Source organism: Siphateles boraxobius, unplaced genomic scaffold (genome assembly GCF_051911475.1).
Source record: "Siphateles boraxobius isolate OS27281-9 unplaced genomic scaffold, OSU_SipBor_1 7, whole genome shotgun sequence".
NCBI lineage: Eukaryota > Metazoa > Chordata > Actinopteri > Cypriniformes > Leuciscidae > Siphateles > Siphateles boraxobius.
The window spans coordinates 12138136-12156951 of record NW_027509197.1 but is presented as its reverse complement, the minus strand read 5'-3'; the positions used below and the strand labels follow the sequence as shown (position 1 = coordinate 12156951).

Sequence of the window (18816 nt, the reverse complement as noted above, 5' to 3'; positions counted from 1 at the left end):
TTGAAAGTGAGCACTCATTTCATTCTCTCCCTCGCTCAGTCTCTCTTATGTTCTGACTCTGTGTCCACATGTGTAAAATGACTGACATGAGTAAAGTGTTTCCTCCTAAATGTTATATCCCTGAGTACTAACCTGATGTCAGCAGGACACGACAGATTTTGTTCCAATCTAAGAACCATTGATACAAATTCAGAGATTTTCAAGAAATATATTACGGAAAATACATACCTTTATATTATCTTATTTTACAAATTTTCACACATATCTATTTCTTTTGCCTTGTCTGATTCACTTAAGATATAACCAGCTGTTTTTATATTCAAACATTCACAGTAAAAACTGGTCTGCCCTGCTCTATTAATATACCACGCAATTAAACGTGTTCATTTTGCACAGTCCTGTTAGTTACACGGATCTTTAGCCAAACATGAGGAGCACAACTTATAACTAAATAAATCAGGCTGAGACTAAGAGGAATGGTTATTGTAATACTATACACCATGAAGATGCAAGAGACTACTAATATGATCGTGCAACACTTCGAAAATAAGCCTCTAAATAAATATATATACTAATATTTTCATTCACACTTTTACAGCTCACATGCGACTGGTGGCCATGATTCAATGTTCTTGACGAACACCAAGTCTGCCTCAAAACAATGACAATTAAGTCATAAAAAAATTAAAAAATGTTTGAATGCAAGTCATGCAAAAAAATGTTTGAATGCAAGTCATGCAAAAACACATGATCTTGTATGTGTTTTTCCTGTTTACACAAAAGGATTGTGCCATATATCTGTGGGAAAACAGGAATTTGTTGACAGCGTATATGCCGTAGTGCTGCTGGTCTGTCTAGACACACACACACAGACCGATCAATGAGGGCGGATGTAGATTAACTCTTATATGAATTATTGAAAAATTACGTCTGACAGTCCAGGAGTAGTTATATTGAAAGAACTCCTTAGAAATTCATCAGCGCAGGAAAACGTGTATATTTCGCGGGAATATTCATGAGGTGAAATGTGGGGTCCAACAGGGCAGGTTCCTACTGAGTAGTTCCTAAAAAAATTGTTTGAATTATTCAAATGTCTGGCACAAGGGCAGCCTACTGAAATAATAAAAACCTTCCAAAGTGAACCCTCTGAGAGGTTGGAGTGTGAGGACACACAAACACCTCCTGTGAAATGTTGTCACTGTTAATATAATAGCGAATTTATGGTCGCATAAAAGTGGACACGCTCTCCCACAATACCTGACTGCTCAGGCTGGGTTACAGAAAGCCACACGACCGCACTGGTGTCTCGGGAGCTGAAAGAGGCGCTGCGTTCCCCGCCCTGTCCATCTTTCCCCCATGTCTGTCTTTTTGTCTTTCATTCTCTCCATCTCTCACTGCTTTGCATTGGCTCGCTGCCACACTTTTCTTTCTCCCTCAGACTGATGTGGCCGCTGGGAAATGTGGTCAACGTTCACAGATCTGCTCGAGTCATTACTCTCTCTCTCTCTCTCTCTCTTGCCCTTCTCCTGCTCTCTCCCACACCTCCACGGCCGAGATGAAGATGTTGACAGAGCAGCCGGGCTCCAGTTGGCTGCGGGCCAGTGCAGGTTCAGCCTCAGAGGAGGAGAAACCGATAGAAAAAAAATCCTGTGACAAATTCTTTTATAAGTACAAATATTCCATCTAGTCTCTAGATTAACATGAGAAAAACTGCATGTAGAATAATTATACAAGAATTAGAAAGTTTAAAGAGCTTTAAATGAGAATGTGTGCCTGTGTGCTGGCTCAGGGTCCCTGACGGCCCTTGGCTGTATATACTCTGCTGTCATAGATGGTTTTGACTGATAGTCTGCTTGGTGGCACAGCAATGAGGGGCTCAGATACCCGAGGCCAAATTTGCTGTGTTGGTGCCATTCACTGATTGCTATATGACATAAGAGTGGAGTTGTTTATTGTCTAGAAAGGCTTGTGATAGGTTATGAATTTTAAATACTGGTGATATATTTGACGAATACTAAGCATGAATCAAAAACTTGTGTGATTTAACATGCAAATATAAAACATTAAAATCCCTCCAAAAAACAAATTTAGTGTGGAAGCACATCTTGTGGATTACAATGTATAGAGTCAACCCTGTTCAGAGGGGAAAAGTGTAGAATGTGTATTTGGTTCCTGCTTTCCTCTTAATTCCCAGTATGCATGTAAGATTGAGTTGGAGAGAATGTGGAAACCCTCCCTCCCCACTTTACCTTCCAACTGTGTTTCAGAAAAAAACACTGGGCATTTCTGTTACAACACTTTCTCCTATCCCGGCTTCATGTACACAAACAACTGTAAGTAAAGAACCCCTTTTCATTTGATCTGATCTTGATCTAGTCCGAAAATCAGGAAATAAGCATTCTTGCACTTATGGTTCCATCCTTTCGTAATCATTTTTTTAATGGGTTTTTGGTTAAATTTCTGACATAAGGTCTGTGGTTAACAAAAGCTTCAGATATTTTTTATATTTTATTCTATTAAAATAAATACATTAGTAATAACCCAGTCGTGATTTTGTAAGCTTGTACAAAAAAAAAAAAATAGAAAATGTGGTTGTCAAAAAGTGGCTAAACGGGACTACAAAAGTTGTGTTTATAATCAAACACTTGCAATTATTCTAACTCAAACTTTCCAACTTTAAATGAAGACTGAAAGAGTTGTTGGAAGGTACATGGTGAAGTTCGTTTATAGTCTAACTTTCGCTTTTGGAAACGTCTTATTTAAGCTTCAAAACTCAAAACAAGAGCAAAACGTTTAGGAATCATAAACTTTTTTTGGTCAGAGATTATTTACTGCAGTAATCCAAAAGCCAATGGGAAAAACCAATTGAATTTTTGTCAAGGGAATCAGCAAATGTATGAGTGTTTAGGAAACTTGTTTGGAAACGTGCATCATTTTTGCAATTCTGCTTAAATTTTGGTGTAACCAGCAGTGTAGAAATGATACACTGCTGCTTTAAGTCAACTTGGAATCAGTACACACAGTAATTGGAAGAACAGATGATATATTTTATGACCCTCAGAGGTGTAAATGCTTCCTCTAAAACCACCATTTGTCACAGTGAATGAAAATCACATTTACACGACCCCACTAAAGACAGGTGACTGTGTATTTTTCTTTGAGTATGTGTGAAACGGTTTCCTCAGTTCACTGAACACCTTCCGTCACACATTCTGCCTGTGCTTTATGCAGACGACTCGACTCAAAGAGCATCTATTCTCTAGTCTATGACATCACTAAAGGTTAAAACCTCAGTGTACACTCCCAAAGAACAGCGGATTCCTCCTGGGATCTGGCAGCGGTCTTCCATTATCCACATGCTCCATGTGAAGCGGAGGAATGCACAGAGACGGACAAATCTGTCAGTCTGCTGTTTTGAAGTCCGAGTTGATGTCATTTCCCATGACAGCGCTCTCGGCTGCTTCACTTCAGGATTTTACACGTTAACACACATACCATATGCTCTCTCTCCCTATATAAACCCCTTGATGGTATTGTTAAATAAGCAAGGAATTTACTAGACCTTCATAATGATCTCGGTCAATGACCAGGCTGCTTAAAACGACCATGCTGACCTTAGGAGCATATGTGGGACCTTACATGAGGGACACACTCATTTTCCCCACCAGTGGGAAATAGGATTGAGACCTTTCAACCTCCTTGCAATTTGAAACAGTATGTTTGAGAAAATAGTTCTGTAATTACATTGATGGCTTTATCAGATACAGTCTCAGGAGGAAATGTGTGGAAATGTGGGATTGGCTATATATGCATGTGTTTCTGTGTTTGTGTGTGCTGTGCTATAGGTTTCCAATGAAAGAGAAATGAATTTGGTAAGATTTTTAAACATATTTCAAAAAGTCAATTATTTCTATAATGGCAAAGCTGAATTTTCAGCATCATTACTCGAGTTTCAGGGTCACATGATTCTTCAGAAATCAATCCAATATGCTGATTTGCTTAAGAGAGATTTCTCATCATTATCAGTCTTCATTATCAATATTTGTGTGGAAACTGTGATTTGACTCTTCTTTTAGGTTTCTTCGATGTTTACTTGAATTAGAAACATTTTGTAATTTGTAACATTACACTCTTTACTGTCTTTATAGATGTCTTTACTGATCAATTTAATGTGTCCATGCTGAATAAAAGTATTCATTTCTTAAAAAAAAAAAGTAACTGACCCAAAACTTTTTAATGTTTTCTGAACTTATATTTAATTAAATACTGAAAAGTATACATGTAAAATGTTCAAGCTAATTAAAAATGGTCTGTATTACTGTAGCTCATTTGTGTATTATTAGTTAGCTTAGCAACATGATTTAAAAAAAAAAATTGTTTAGTGTGTTTCAAATCAGTCCTTTGTGATGTTACGATGCTGCCTCGTACTGTACCTGCCTATACACGTAGCACACAGGGAAGTTTTGGAACAGAGCTATGTTCGCGCGTGTGTGTATGTGTGTGATCATCTTATCAGATCTGATTTAGCAGTGACTGAAAGAGTGTGCTGCAGGTAATCTAGTAGTGAACAGAAAGAACCGCCACAGCGGTTTGAGAAGAAATTAAGCCCAGCTCTGCTGATAACACACTTACACCACACACACTTACAATGAGACTATCAGCCACCAGCCTACAGTGATCTCTTCAGCAGCTCTTCCTGTTTGTCCGTAAACACACACAATCTGTCAGTGTCCTCTGGACCAGGGACACACACACACACACACACACACACACACACACACACACACACACACACACACACACACACACACACACACACACACACACACACACACACACACACACACACACACACACACACACACACACACACACACACACACCACCATCATTTGAGACCGATTAGAGCCTGATGTGGTGCTATCAAATCTAATGATCAACACACAGCACTGAAAAATAATAACCTGTCTGACTCTGAGTCCGCTTGCATGACACTCGCATGCAAAACTGTTTAAGTATTGCAAATTTACATTTTCATTTCAAGGCCGATACACTATTTCCTGTTAATCTATATTTTTGTATTTGCCGATATTAAAAAAAGCCAAGCCTGAGTGCATTCAGTCTGCATGACAGGCATCTTGCTAGATAGCTGCTGACATAAAAATACATTTCTTCCAGGCATATGAATAAATAGTTCATTATTTAATAGTACAATTTCTAAATGGACACTGATCTGTCATATCTCCCATAAGGCATGGATCTCCCATTCCGACACAGCGAGACTTCTTAAAGCTTAGCCCAACTGAAACCAAAGCCGTAAAAACACAGAGCACATTAAGGGAGGACTGAGCTCAGAGATTTTCGGGAAGATTAAAGCCAGAGGCTATTTCAGCAGGGGGTCCAGGACTAAAGACCCTAACGCCAGTTGGTGGTGCCCAGGGTTGTATCCAGTAGGTTATTCTCAGTGGCAGCTGATGTTTTTTACAGCTTCTTCCAAAACCATCACACTAACATCAGAGCTTTCACATGAACTCCATACAGGATTTCCAGGGGAGTTGTTAATAAATTAAGATTACCGGCATGTACCACACGGGATGATTAGTTTTACACTCTCGTGTATTTCTGACCTCTCTCTATTTTCCTTTCACTCAAGCCTTCAAATCTGTCTGTTCACTCGACTTCTGGGTAATGGAGTCCTGTCTAAAGAACATTGGCATGAACTTCAATGCTGCTTCAGGCTGGTTTATGCATGACCAGCATAATCTTTCTTGTGGAAGTCTTGGGAGTTAAGCTAGTTAATAAGTTTGAGGGGAACACCAGCATTTCAGCTAACCCACCACTGCAACCATACACTGGTTAGAATACAGGTAAAACAAAATAATATTATCACATCTAGTCTTTTTTTAGTTCTTTTCTCATTCTCTGAGTCTCACACACATAGCGTGAGACAGTACTTCACATATTTCTGATAGATAACCAGGACAGGAAGAGAGAGAACAACTGACTGCTTTATCTTTCACACATTCTCAAATATGCCATTCCCACGTGATTGTACCTTGTGATTCTTGCCGTAGCGGTAGATCATCCAGTCCTCTCCATTAGTGCTGACCTCCAGCTTAAAGCTGGTGACGAAGTAGGTCTTGTGTGTCTCTTTAGAGACGGCACCCTGGGTGGCAATGCCCGTCAGGACCTTCAGAAAGTGCAGGTCCACCTGAGGAGGAAAATGCGAAAATGTAATCAAATCTCTTAAATAATTAATTTTGTTTGTATTTCTGCGGGTTGAAAGTAGTCCCGCCCACCGTGAGATCTCATTGGTCCAAAATCCTGCTTCTTATGCGTTCAGATTGGTTCGGATTGTGTCATGTCACTCAGCAGTTGCACGACTAGTGTGGACAGATGAAACGCTTGTCACTTGAAGAGTTTCAAGCTTAGAATAAGAGACTCTAACAAAACCCTAACCCTAAATATGAGCCAAAGTTTTTAATTTTTATTTTTTTTCAGTTTCTACTTTTAATTAAGTTGTCATTAGTTTTAACTGTGAGACTGTTTTAGTTTTTCCAGTGTTTTATAATTTCAGTTTATTTAGTTTTATTTTGTGTCTTTAAAAAAGTCAGTGTGTTAAATGATATAATTTAACATAAAATCTGAAATAAAAATGTACATTTGTACTGTAAACGACAAATTGTACAAAATGTTTTAATTCAGCTTTTGTTTTCTAAGCAATCCGCGCTAAAAACGGCATGATGAAAGAGTGATGGGAGGGAGATAAGCAAGGAAGCAGAGAGAGGGATGAGATAGAGGGAAGAGCTGAAAGATAGATAGAGCTGTGGGAATATGAAGCATCCCCTCCCTGCAGATCATGGGCGGCAGCGAAGGTGTTATCAGAGCCTTAAGATCAATCACCTGAGCTCTGATCGATACTAACAACCTTCATTCAACTCTCCCTCTCTCCAAACAGATTATCACCCTCCCTTGCTCTCCGGACCCCCCAGCGATGATGATGATGGTGATGATTGCGGTGCGAGAGCCGCATCTCTGCCCGTCCGCCTCTACCGCAGTGAAGTCTTTAATCAGGCATTCAGCTCCCGTCCTAGAGGAGGGCTGTTACCCATGATCCTCGACTCTCCCTGCTCAGCGGGATGTCATCCGAACATGAGCGGGAAAACTGCAGCGTTTGTTATCTGTCAGTGAGACAGGTGTGGCTTTCACACACATATAGTGCCTTCTGTAAAGCTGCTTAGGGCCACGGAGAAACACACCTAGACAAAAAAATCAATAGAACCCAGGACTGCTGCTAACTATTTATTCCTAGGGAAGGACCCTCATCAATCAAGTGGCTGTTACGATCAGAGCAGGCTGTGCATCATCAACCCCTGCATTCGCCCAGAGACCAGAGCAAGAGAGAGAGAGAGAGAGAGAGAGAGAGAGAGAGAGAGAGAGAGAGAGAGAGAGAGAGAGAGAGAGAGAGAGAGAGAGAGAGAGAGAGAGAGAGAGAGAGAGAGAGAGAGAGAGATGCAGCCTACCACGTCTGAGAAGTGAGTCCGTGATGAATAGTAATAAAAAGAGAGGGAGAGAAACAATGGGAAAATGGATGTTCTGGATTCAAAACAAGTTGAACTCTCTCATCAGCATCTGTGGAATCATGTTGATTACCACAGAAGATAAAATGATGTCGTCCCTCAGTAAAAAAAAAAAAAAAGTATTATTGGAAGAGTGTCATGCAAAAGTTATCGACTTTACCAGCTTTACATGGTCAAAATATTGAACTGAAAAATGTAATATAAATTTTCACAAGCAAGGTCAGTGAGTGATCTCAATAGTCCTCTTTTAATATAATATAATAGAATATAATAGAATAGAATAGAATAGAATAGAATAGAATAGAATAGAATAGAATATTCATTAACATTTAGCCCCAAACTGCAAGTGCCCAAATAAAAACAAAAATAAAATAAAATAAAAATAAAATAAAAAATACAGTACGGCCCTTTTGTGGCAATTATATTTCTTTTTTTAACAATAGAGTGGTGCAAGTATGACATCAGAACCCAGAAGTCCTAGGTTCTTCCTTTAAGATTGTCCTATGGGAACATAACTTGACTATACTTTGACGTTTTTATTTCTACAATGTAAATTATACACACCCATAGTGAAAACGCATATTTTCAAGCAGTCATGTACGCTTTTAATAAGTAACTAGCTTAGACAGTTTGGAGTGTGAGAATGTGTGGTTTACATTGTAGAACAAAACGTTAAAGTATCGTCAAGATATTTTTACCACAGGCTTTATTTTTCACATAAATTGAAAAACCCCATTATAAAAACCTCAAAGGAAAATCTCGAAGGAACCAGCTGCGAATTAGACTTCGCCATACCTGCACCTCTCAATGAGCTGCAACTTGCAAGTGCCTTACTGGGGGACATCATGCCTCAGATGCTTTCCAACAACAGATAGCTTGTGTTACGCCCAGAGCATTCCTTTAATGTACCTTGATCAGTTAATTTACCCTGGGTGATTTTAATGAATATCATACTCGAATCTAAAATGCATGTACACATCTAAAACATAATGACGCCTCTCACTCTGAACACACACACACACAACAGAGCAGAGGCGTCTGAGGTGGAGTATGTTCCTCGGGCATGTTGGCATTTACGACAGCTGTTTGTCAAGATGGATGTCTGGGCTGTGGACCCTGAGAGCGAGGGAGTGATGTCAGGTGTTAACACAACACAACAGCTGTGAGCTCTACCAGAAGCCCACAATTCAGCAGCATCCTGACACAAATACGACACACCACTTAAAGTAACACCAAAAGTAATCAGTCTCATTCTAAAGGCCTGGTGTAGCACCTTACCCAAGCGACATCCTGCCAGAATCAGAAATCTTAAATCCGTCTGTCCATTCACAAGCCTTTTCGAGATTGTAAATAAGTTTGCAAAAGAGCGACGGGAACTTGTTCCTTAAGGTGATGATATACAGGGCAACGTTTTGAGCAATGTTGCCATCAAGGGGAAACCAGAGGAGACACAGGACCCACGACCGATCTAAATTATCCAGATGGAAATTTATTGCCCATTTTCAATGGGAAAGTGCCCAAGCAACAATCGCTCGGCAAGATTGCCCAGCAACATTGCTCTAAAAGTTGCCCTGTGTATCATCTCTCCCTGGATGTGCAGGAGACATAAATGAGCGAGTGCAAGACAGGAAACCTCACCTGGATGTATTCTTTGTTGCTGTCCTCATTGGGCGTCCATGCGTTGTCTTCGAAGTTAAGTCGAGCCTGTCTTGGAGACCATCGGCCGTCATAGAAGCTGGACGATGCAGAGATCTGGTCATCGCTGATCTTGCCCGTCTCCATGCCAAGAGCATTACTGCAATGGAAATCTGAGGAAAACACAGAGTTTTCTCAGAATGTCCTCATATGTAGTCAGTTTTATAAAGACGCCCTCTTAAACAGCTTCAATGTAGTTAGTTTCTTTGTTACTAGCCAACCAAGTTTTCAAATTTCAAAAGCTCTCTTCAAAGTAGAAAGAAAAAAAGATCACATACTGTCATTGACCTCCTTGAGGGTCATGTTGTAGCGGGCAGAGAATCCATCTTTGGCCACGGCCATGTCCGTATGAAAGGACAAAGAGAGGATACCAGTGGACGACTGTATTTCAGAGGGGATTTTTGTACCACAATGTCGTCCAATCAGAGGTCCCACTGCAAAACACAAAAATGGTTTCTCAGTGCTGGGATGTGAATGGGTCTTATTTAGGCCCAGCTGGCCACCCATTAGACTAGACTGGTTATTCTTTATATGTGCCTACAACCTATACAACAGCACCTCTCTGAATTCTGGGACATTTATCTGTCAGCAGATGTATGTGATTTAGTTTGGTCAGGCTGTAATGCTGTAGAGAGGCTGCTGTCTCACAGTAATGAATCCATCCACCACCCTGACACACACACACACACAGAGTCCCGGATGGGTGAAATAGCCTAGTATCAATCAAGTACATTGATTTTCTTCTCTTTTGGAGAGGAAAGGGCTTTAATACTGCAAGTGCTTTCGAACGGTAGGTTGAAATAACTCTCTCTCTCGCCTTTGATGGTGTTGATGATCAAATCAGGTGGCTAGTGTACATAACTTTGATCAAGACTCCATCTGTGTATGTGAATCTTGCTTGTTGAAAGTTGCTTACAATCTCCCAAAAAATCATATTTCATAAATAAATAAAGTAAATGTAAATGAAATCAGGAAAATGTAAAAATAGATTTCTTTTTTCAAAACAGGAAATATAAAAGCACATTCAAAATATTATAATATTTAGTAGTAAAAATGTATGTATGTATGTGTTGGTGTGTGTGTGCGTGTGTATGTGTGTGTGTGTGTGTGTGTGTATATATATATATATATATATATATATATATATATATGCATGAAAAATTAGCATATTTTTAGCATATTTAAGCATATTCCCACTATATTTGCAGTAATTACAAGGGCCTAGTACATATAAGAAAATGACAATGATTAAGAACAATTAAGCATTTTTTCACCATATTTTTCACAATTTCATAAATAAAATCAATTAAATGTAAAAATAGGCTTCTCTTTTCATGGCGAAAATATATGAAACATACTGGAAATATTATAATATTAAGCAGACTATATTATAAAAGTATATTTTTTCATAAGGCAAATGAAGATGCTGCTGCTCACTTAAACATATTTCCCACCATAGTTTCATAACAGTAATGCATAAGGATTATGTAGTACAAAATACTACCATACCATAGAAACACATTCCAGTTTAAATAATATGTCTGTTTTTTTTGTTCAGCTCAGAGTTTATAGACCACCTTACATATACTGTTGTGTTCTAGGGTCTACAGTTATTGTGCGTCTGATTATATGTGCATGTACAATGCTACAATATGAAGCTTTACCCAGAAGCAGAAGGGCGAGGGTGGGGGCAGTAGGGGGGTCTCAGGGCTGAAGCATTAATAAGACAGCTGGGGGAAAAGAGTGTATTCCACAGCTCTCTGTTCCAGACAAGGATTAAATCATATTGCAGTGTTATTCACGCCCCATTTTCACTTTCCTGATAAAGGTTACCATGGCTGCTGTTACCCCCCGTCCCCCATCTCCTCCACCCCTCCGTGCGGAAGAGTACGGGTGCCGTGGCTTTTTGGCCCCGCCTGGTGCAGATAAGGCAAAGCAAGGCCCTGGGCTCTGCTTTCATCTGCCAACGCTCTATACTAAAATAGCTCCAGCGGCAGCCGCAGTAACAGCATGACAGCAATGCTCCTGAGTTTCATACCGGCAGAGCTTCTAGCGCAGCGGCCAACGTACGGGTGTTGCGTGTCACAGGGCAAGAGCGAACAGCTGTATAGACTGGTGGATAAACCAACCAGATGGCCCATATAGTGTGATAGTGAACGGTATGTAGATTAGAAATCATTAAGTGACCAAATTATACACGGCAGACACACAACATAATGATCTCAAAGCAGACAATCAGGTCAGAGGGAAATGGGAAATGCAATCCTCTTAAAGTCACGGGTGGTCTGGACTTTGGAAAACCGCGGTCTAATCCAAACCCCGACTGTAATTCCAAACAGAATTCTTCGGGATTACAACATCTAGACTCACCCTGCGGGAGGCCGTCCCACACCTCCAGCCAGTCGTACTTGCACTCGCCCTCCGAGCCCTGCAAGGGGTCGTTCTCCAGGTCGAAGGTCAGGAAGGTGAGGGTGACGTCCATGTGAGGAGGGACGATGATGATGAAGGTGCACTCTAGATTGTGGGGGTATTTGTCAGGGAAGCCTGGCGACTCGATCACACCTGACGGACTGGTGAAGTTTCGGGAACAGTCGGAGCCTGGAGGAAGAGAAATCAGAAAATACATGAAGACAGCAGCTGAAACACACTGTTACGTGTGTGTGCGAGACGTGATGGTTTTGTATTGACCGAAATGTCAGACAGTGGACTTGTTCTGTAGAGGCAGCAGAAGCACATTACTTGCTTTCTTGTGTCAATCTCAGATCCGGAAAGAGACACACTCGGTTAGCTCTCTGAGAAAAACATATTGATGTGAACGAAAACGGGAAAATTTCTCAAAGCGGAGCTTTAAATTTGTACAGAAAAATCCTTCATCTGCAAAAGTGCTAAATTAGAATGATTTCCCATCCCTGCAGCTGCTGTCAATATTCATTTACCGCTACAGTCGAAGATAGCGCTCAGTGTTTCTCATACTGCACGTTTGCATCTATTAAAGGAGGGATTTCATTGAAACAGACACGTAGTAACGTGGTTGCGCTCGGGGCAGCATAGAGCATGTTAAGGGGTCATCTTAGGACACGATGTTGTATGATATGCATCGCAGTTTAACGTTGTGTCTGTGCTATATAAGAAAACACTTTCTCAATCTCTCAAAGTCTGATTTATTTTAGTGAATCAATTAATTTGGATGGTTCTTGTACAGACTTATAAATAGGTTCATAGATTCCCCACTCCCCAACATAGTATATTTTATAACATTTATACCATTACTATATTTTCGACTTATATATAAATATACAATGTACTGTGATCATATGTTATTTAAAGCTATAGGTAAAATTTTTGTTTTTTGTTTAGATGTGTTTTTATTCAGCAATCCAAACTTTGTTCGTCAGACTTAAGATGCGGCCATATTTGATGTTGTTCACCAACTTTTTTGTCATTTCAGAGAATTCCGCATGAGGGCAAAATTATTTCCCACACAGAATTTGCAACGGGTTCAAGTTGGTCAAGCTGATTCACGGCATTGAAAGATAGAAATCTGCCATATTTGAAAGTGACTTCTGTGTGAGCTGTGCTTCATGCATCGCTATACTGTTAAAAATTGACCTTTTGGACAATGGAAAATTTCACTAATGTGTCTTTACCTTTTGTGACAGAGATTTTCATACCAAGCTATTTCTGGGGAGCTTTTTGGAGCTTTAGAGTATGAATCACCAAACTATTTAGTTGTATAAAAAAAGAGCAGCTTGGACATTATGCTAAACATCTCCTTTTTTGTTTCACAGTAAAAAGAATATCATAGTTTGCAACAATATGTAAATCATGGTATTTTCATTTCTGGTTGAACTATCCCTTTAAGACAGGGATAGGTTTAGTAAAACCTATATAGTTTCATCCTGATTTTAAGCCTGTGCTTGCCAGTGTTTGGCTTTGTATCACAAGAGTTAGCAGTGCTTCTTGAATGCTAACACATGCACAGTCATGCTTCACCTTCAGCAGTGACACATGTCCTACACACCAGCCTTTGACACGATGCACTGCACGTTCACGTTCAATGTCACCTCTTCAGAGGGATGCAGAGTCTCAGAGCTCATGCTAATGCACACACCTCGACACACATGCAGTCAAGCACATTGAACCCCATGATATCCTTCCTGTAATCTCAAAGGTTCTCTGAGGCACGTGAAGTGCCACTTGTATTATTTAAAAAATACTAGTGCGGAACTTAAGAGAGTACTTAAAAGAGATCTGTTGACAGGAGCTGTGGGGGTAAAACATCAGCGGATCAGAGAACAAACGTTCAGTGATCTGTGACACTGAACTCTTCAATAACTGAAACGCTTTAACTATTTCTGCGCTTGCAGAGCAGCTGCGTGAGTCGAAGCCCAACTGCAAAGGCTGGGAGTGACAACTGTGTTTCACATAACCTCAAATCACCTATACACATATCTTCCTTCAGTCCTGTTGCAAAATTAACAGAGAGCTATTTAAAGTGCTAGAGCCGGAGACAGCAGTATAATGTCTGAGGCCTTAATGACAGGTCAGTGACCCCATGTGGACGGGCTTGGACCTGTCCTTGAGACTCACACACATTCTCACTCACAAAGATGCTCTCATGCACATGAGTCTACAGAGACTGTAGGATGCTGCAGTTTATAGGTACATTTTTTTTCGTCCCAAAATTTGCCCCAGTAACATTTAGTGATGAGTACATCATCCAAACCGTGTTTTCGTCTTATTCTAAATCACTACGCTAGGCCTATAATAAGAGTTTATATTCTGACTATTTTAGACCACGAGGGACGCCATCCACTGCGGGGTAGCCCAGTAGGCCAGTGTGTGACTCGTCATAGACATAAACAGAGAGAAGTAGCTCAAGTTCTTCACAATGTTCTTCCGCAAGACGAATGCAGTTTTATTTCTTAACGGCTAGAGCGCCAACAGTTACATAGTGTACATTTAATAACCAAAAAGCAAATGTGGTGTGGATATATATATATACTGTATATATATATATATATATATATATATATATATATATATATATATATATACATATGTGTGTGTGTGTGTGATCACAGAGGGATTGATTAAAGCCACCTCAGAGTAAAAACTAAAATAAAAATGTGATTTCTCGTATTTGAGAATATATTGTTCTAAAAAAAAAACCTGCTTACTAGAACACAAAATTGAGATATTGCAATTATTTAAGTTTTATTTATTTTTATTGAAGTAATTATTTGATATTTAATTTTTAAAATCATTTATTTATTAAAATTAATTAATGAATTAAGTGTGATTTTTCATTTCTTTTTTTCAGTGCATTCAGTTTTCTCCCTGACAGCCGAATACCACATAAACATTTATTTTTCATAATTTCAGCTTTATATCCCACAATGTGACTATTTTATTAAGTGTATTAGCTCAAAAAGTTGATCATGGAGCCATCGAGGTCATGGGGTAAAATTGTATATACCCTGGGTGCAATATAAGTTGCTTTGGATGAAAGCATCTGCCAAATGCATAAATGTAAATGTGTATTCCCTTTTTTGTTATTTCTGAGGGGTAAACAGGCTAGAGTTTTAGGGAGGTTAAGATGATAGACGAGGATGCCTGAAGCCCCCCTTAAATAGGGTGTAGAATGACCTATGCTCATGCACGCATGCTCATGCACGCAACGCTCAGTGTGGGCAGCACACAGGAAATCAGGGCCTGTCTGGCACCCTAGCAGCTGAGAGAGAGAGACAGGTCCCAAAGAGACAGCAGGCCAGGGTTAATGTTACACCCTTCTGCACTAATACAGCATACTACATCTGTTCAAGGCCTGTATCTGTCAGATTCACATCCTCTGCAAAATGGCCATGCATTTCCACTAGCACCTGCTTGCACACGTCAGGAGTTGAATGTTATTTCTCTTCAGCACAAGCTCTCATTCCTTATGGTTTCTCTCATCTGCAGTGATCAGTGGTATCAACTCATTACAACAGTATGTCTGTGTGGGTGAAGAGCAGCTCTACAACAATACCCATATATATCTATATATATATTTATTTATTATTTTTTATTTTTTTAGATTTAAAGAAAATATTCCATTTGTGAATTTTCCTTTTTCCATTGCATTTTGTTTCCTTCCGCTCCGGGACACTCTAATACCTCATAAATACGGTTGCGTGTAAGCCTCCAGTCTGGCACGTTTGCTCCATTACTGGGTCAGATGCGCTGTCAGACTTCCTTTACTCTTCAACGGTGGCAATAAGCTTTACCACAGCTTGTTTCTCAGATAGGCTGTGTGCGTGTGTGTGTGTGTGTGCGTGTGCGTGTGTGTGTGTGTGTGTGTGTGTTTGTGTGTGTGTGTGTGTGTGTGTGTGTGTGTGTGTGTGTGCGGGTGCGTGCGTAAGTATATCAGAGCATATGAGACCCTGCCAGTCATGCACTGACCCCTCATACTCACGCCACCTCAGACAGTATGCCAGACCCCCGCTGAGCTTCTACTGTACTGGGCTGCAGTTTGCATGAGTGACCCCGACGCCATAAGCCTTTTTGTTGGCTCTCATTAATTCATGTTTGTGAGTATGGTAAAAACAGCCAGCCCGCCTGCAGAAGGATGGGGAAACTCTCCCCCACCCCTCATCCAGTCGGGGAAAGACGCGTCTGGGCAGTGCGTTGGAGGCTCAGCGCCGGGATTGACGTGCGTGGCTGGGTCTGTCTGTGGCCGGAGGGAAATGGAGGGGCTGTTATTAAGGAGCGTTGCTGGGTAGAATAGGAATGTTTGTCATGGATGAGTGAATGGCGTGTGTCTGTGTGTAAGAGAGATTATAGTAGTGTGTATGATGTGTGCTGGCATGATTTTCATCTACGCTGTAATGCCTTACACATTCATGAGGAATATGCCAATGTTGGGCAAATACCAGGAAAAAAAACAAACATTAAATAATCTATATATGTCTTGTGCAAGTCTTTTATAGTAAAATGGTAGTTTAACAGCGAATATACACTACCATTCAAAGGTTTGGTTTGAGATTTTTGTAATGTTTTTGAAAGAAGACTTATTCTCATCAAGGCGGCATGAATGTGATCAAAAATACAGTAATACTGTAATATTGTGAAATATTGTAATTTAAAATAAACATTTTCTATTTGAGTATATTTTAAAATGTAACTAATTCCTATGATGCAAATCACAGTGTCAGTGTCACATGATCCTTCAGAAATCATTCTAATATGCTGGTTTGCAGCTCAAGAAACATATCTGATTATTATCAATGTTGAAAACTGCTTAATATTTTTCTGGAAACTGTAATACATTTTTAGGGTTCTTTGATGAATAGAACATTCAAAAGAACATAATTTATTTTAAATTATAAATGTCTTTACTGTAAATTTAAAGGTGCAATGTGTAAAAATTTTGAGTATCTATTAACAGAAATGCAATATGACATCCATAACTATGTTTTCAGTGGTGTATAAAGAACTTACTTAATAAACCGTAATGCTTTTGTTACCTTAGAAGGAGACATTTATATCTACATAACCGCGGGCACCCCCTTCTATGAAGGTCGACATATTGTGACGTCATGTTTCTACCGTAGCCGAACGCGAACAAACAGCGTTACAGAGCGCGTTTCGTCACTACCTTGAAAGAGAAGCAGCAGAAAGCTAGAAGCTAGCCATAAACACCGTGAGTAGTGACTTTTCCTTTGTCAGTGGTGTAAAATATGTAGTTGGATTGTTTCATGTAACTTAGTTCTTCTCCCTCGCTGTGTTATGGCTTTGCTATGTGGGGATAAATGTGCCGGTTACGTACGTGAGACAGCTGATTAGTACTCTTGTCACTGACCGTAAAACAGTAACGTTACAGGAATCACCAACCCGTCGACCCGGAAGCATTTTAAGTCGATCGCGATCGACGGGTTGGTGATTCCTGTAAATGGTGTCATGGGGATGTGGAGGCGCGCGCGCTGTTGCAATCATGCCATTTTCGCTGCGCGCACATTTGGGCTCATGCGGACGCCGAACGCGTCGAGTTTAAACAAGGCTTTACGCTTTTACCAGCTCAGCCACAGTAACAGCTCATATTTAGCCAGCTAAACTTCTACTACCCTGTTAGAAAAAATCTATAGTTGCATATAGTTTCATGTGGTTCTTCTCCCTCGCTGTATTATGGGTTTGCTATGTGGGGGGAAATGTGCTGGTTACGTTTGTGAGACAATCAGCTGATTACTATTATTATATTATATATTAAGACCCTTGATCCTCAACTGACTATGGCTTTGTAAACTTTATCCATGGTGTGGTTTATAATGGACTGTGGTACAGAAACAGTGACAATGTTACACACTCTTGGCTTACTCTGGCTAGGCTATTCTCTGCTGTCTCAGACGACAATATGTTTGTCCCATGTTAGACACCGTAGCTTCTTCGAAAGGTTGGGGTGAGCGGTGGGCTGAGCCCTAAGTGCAACTCGCAGCCGAACCTCTAGATGTCGCTAAAAATCACACACTGCACCTTTAATACATCCTTGCTGAAAAAAATTAAAAAAATGATTCCAACCAAAAAAAAAAAATCTTATATACAAACATACATGACAGCATATTTTTTTAAAAACTTTTATAATAAAATGTAATCTTATATTTTGATGTGTTCCTCACAAATCTATCATACGGCTTCAGAAAACTTGAAATATAGTGCACAAATCTTATGCATTACTTTTGCCATTTTGCCCATTGTATGGAAAAGTGGAGCATAAAATCTCGAATTTTGTGTTCCATTAACAGCATAAAAGCACATGGAATGGCACGAGGGGTATAATGACTATCCCTTTAAGTAAAACACAAATCCTGCACTGTACTTTTTGATTTCATTGGTCTCCTTAGGGTTTTCAGCAGTCTCTTATTTATCTGACAGATTGATATTTAAAGAAGTTCTTTCTTCTGCATCACAACAAAATAAAACATTTCATTGCTGTGATCTGATTGGTGAGCGTTTCCAGGGCATCAAATCATCTCTAGGGCAGTATCTCCATCCATTACCCTCTTAATTCTGACAGTAGAAGGGATGCAGTCACTACTAGGCGAGCATCACTATAGCTATAGCGCAGTTGTACAGTGAGCTGTAATTCGCTATTCTGGAACTCCACTGATGAAGAGATGATTGGCTGAGAGTTTTTAGATTGTAACTGTGGCAACAGAATCATGTGGTTAAGTGCATGGTTGAGTAAACTAAGTTATTATGAACAAGGTTCAGATCTAAGTCAGTATGTAAGGTCACTGGGCTTTCTAACACTCTGAATGCAACCACTTAACATAATAAAGATGGCTGATGCTGACCATTTAAAAACAAGTGTCTGGTTTGGGGTGTTTTCCCCTGACCCATCCCTGCTGCGCACATTAATTCTGCAAGATTGGATTCCAGACCAAAGTTCCAGATAGCTGAAGAAATAACACATCATTTTGCTCTCAAGGGCAGGGGCTGAAATGCCAGAGCGTAGTGGCACAGGTAGGTTTTGTGCGGCTCAAGGGCGACAAGATACTGATTTCCT

At 40.0% G+C, this 18816-nt stretch overlaps 1 protein-coding gene across 2 annotated transcripts in view; it reads right to left on the bottom strand.

Moving 5' to 3' along the window:
* nrp2b (neuropilin 2b) overlaps positions 1-18816 on the bottom strand; it is a 79166-nt gene that overhangs the window by 31442 nt on the left and 28908 nt on the right. For both annotated transcript variants that reach the window (XM_077216352.1, XM_077216353.1), the window contains exons 4-7: positions 11646-11873; positions 9554-9709; positions 9219-9388; positions 6056-6211 (exon numbers count right to left, since the gene is read on the bottom strand). In XM_077216352.1, the coding sequence (XP_077072467.1) occupies positions 6056-6211; positions 9219-9388; positions 9554-9709; positions 11646-11873 (710 nt within the window). The remainder of the gene's footprint in view (positions 1-6055; positions 6212-9218; positions 9389-9553; positions 9710-11645; positions 11874-18816) is intronic.